Below are 1280 nucleotides of genomic sequence, written 5' to 3'. Positions count from 1 at the left end.
AGCACCTATGACTGACACGAGGTCCCCTAGTGACCATCTGCATCCACCATGCGGCCAGGCACGGTGCTCAGCCATGTCTCCACCCCTGCTCCTGCTCATCCCTCTGCAGTCTCCCCTGAGCCATGGGCACACTTGCCTGCTGTTATTCAGTTTGTCTTTAATCATGAAGTTCCCCTGGACAGATGTCCTACCGTCCGGCCTGCCTACCCTCTGGCCCGCCCTGGGAGCCCCGTCTCTGCGTTCCTCACTGCTATGTACTGCCGGCACGGCCAGCTGTGGCTATGCAGTCTCTGTCTGTGTCCTGTGCTAACACGTACGCTCCTGCAGGCAGGAGCCTCACCTTCCTCACCTCTGCACGCCGGTTTCTGAACTCACTACAACACCCAACCTGGACACCTGCGGGGCTGGGCCACTGACGGGTAAGATACCTTGTAAGCACTGTGGGTCTAAATGGAGGGACCCCTTGAGGGGCACAGGCAATGCCTGATCTGACAGACCGTCTGAGAAATGAGGGCACCAGGGAACGCAATGAGGTAAATGCTCAAAGGGAACGTGGGTGTCCGGGTTGAAGAGAGGCGGTCTCACGCCGTCTCATTCCTCACTTCCGGGAGACGAAGGTGCAAGGCCATACCTGGCAGGGAGCGGATGAACTCGTAGACGTCCTCGACGTTCCACTTGGTGGGCTCACTCGGCAGGAAGTGGTGTCCTATGCCCACGAGGTCCCGCATGTGCATGTCAGGGAGCTCCAGGTCCCGCTGGCCTTGTCGCCGGCGGGAGGTGGATGAACTGGCAGAGATGGGTGACAGGGGCTCCTCATAGCTGGAGTTATCTGAGCAGCGGCTGGAGTCTTCCTGGCTGTGCGTCAGCTGCAGGGCGGCGGTGACAGAGAGGGGAACGGCGCCTGTTGGCTGGGGGCAGATAGAACAGCTTTAGGATGGAGGGACACATCATCTCCGGCAGCAGTGACAGTCACAGACAGGTGCTTCCACCTTTCTACCAGGTGTACCACTGGGCCTGAGTTCCAGAACCAGCCGGCACCTCTGCATTGTCCCCTCTGGGACCCCAGGCAGAACTGCCCCTCCCAGAATCGCGGCAGGTGCGGCAGGCTGTCATCTTGTGTGTCTGGGCTCCCAGCCAGGGCTTGATGGGTTCATGTCCTGTGTCTGTCTGCTGGGTGTGGGCTCCACCAGGCCCCTGTGGGTTCTCGTGTGTGTCTGCTGGGTGGGGGCTCCACCAGGCCCCTGTGGGTTCCCGTGTGGGGGCTCCACCAAGCCCCTGGG

The 1280-nt window shown here is 61.0% G+C and overlaps 1 protein-coding gene across 7 annotated transcripts in view; it reads right to left on the bottom strand.

Annotated features, from left to right (window-relative positions):
* PHC2 (polyhomeotic homolog 2) overlaps positions 1–1280 on the bottom strand; it is a 99833-nt gene that overhangs the window by 4915 nt on the left and 93638 nt on the right. For all 7 annotated transcript variants that reach the window (XM_006158085.3, XM_006158082.3, XM_006158083.3 and 4 more), the window contains one exon: positions 632–908. In XM_006158085.3, coding sequence (XP_006158147.1) covers positions 632–908 — 277 coding nt within the window. The remainder of the gene's footprint in view (positions 1–631; positions 909–1280) is intronic.

Source organism: Tupaia chinensis, unplaced genomic scaffold (assembly GCF_000334495.1).
Source record: "Tupaia chinensis unplaced genomic scaffold, TupChi_1.0 Scaffold000573_1, whole genome shotgun sequence".
Lineage (NCBI taxonomy): Eukaryota > Metazoa > Chordata > Mammalia > Scandentia > Tupaiidae > Tupaia > Tupaia belangeri.
The sequence above is the reverse complement of the archived record's forward strand: the minus strand, read 5'-3'. Positions and strand labels throughout refer to the sequence as shown.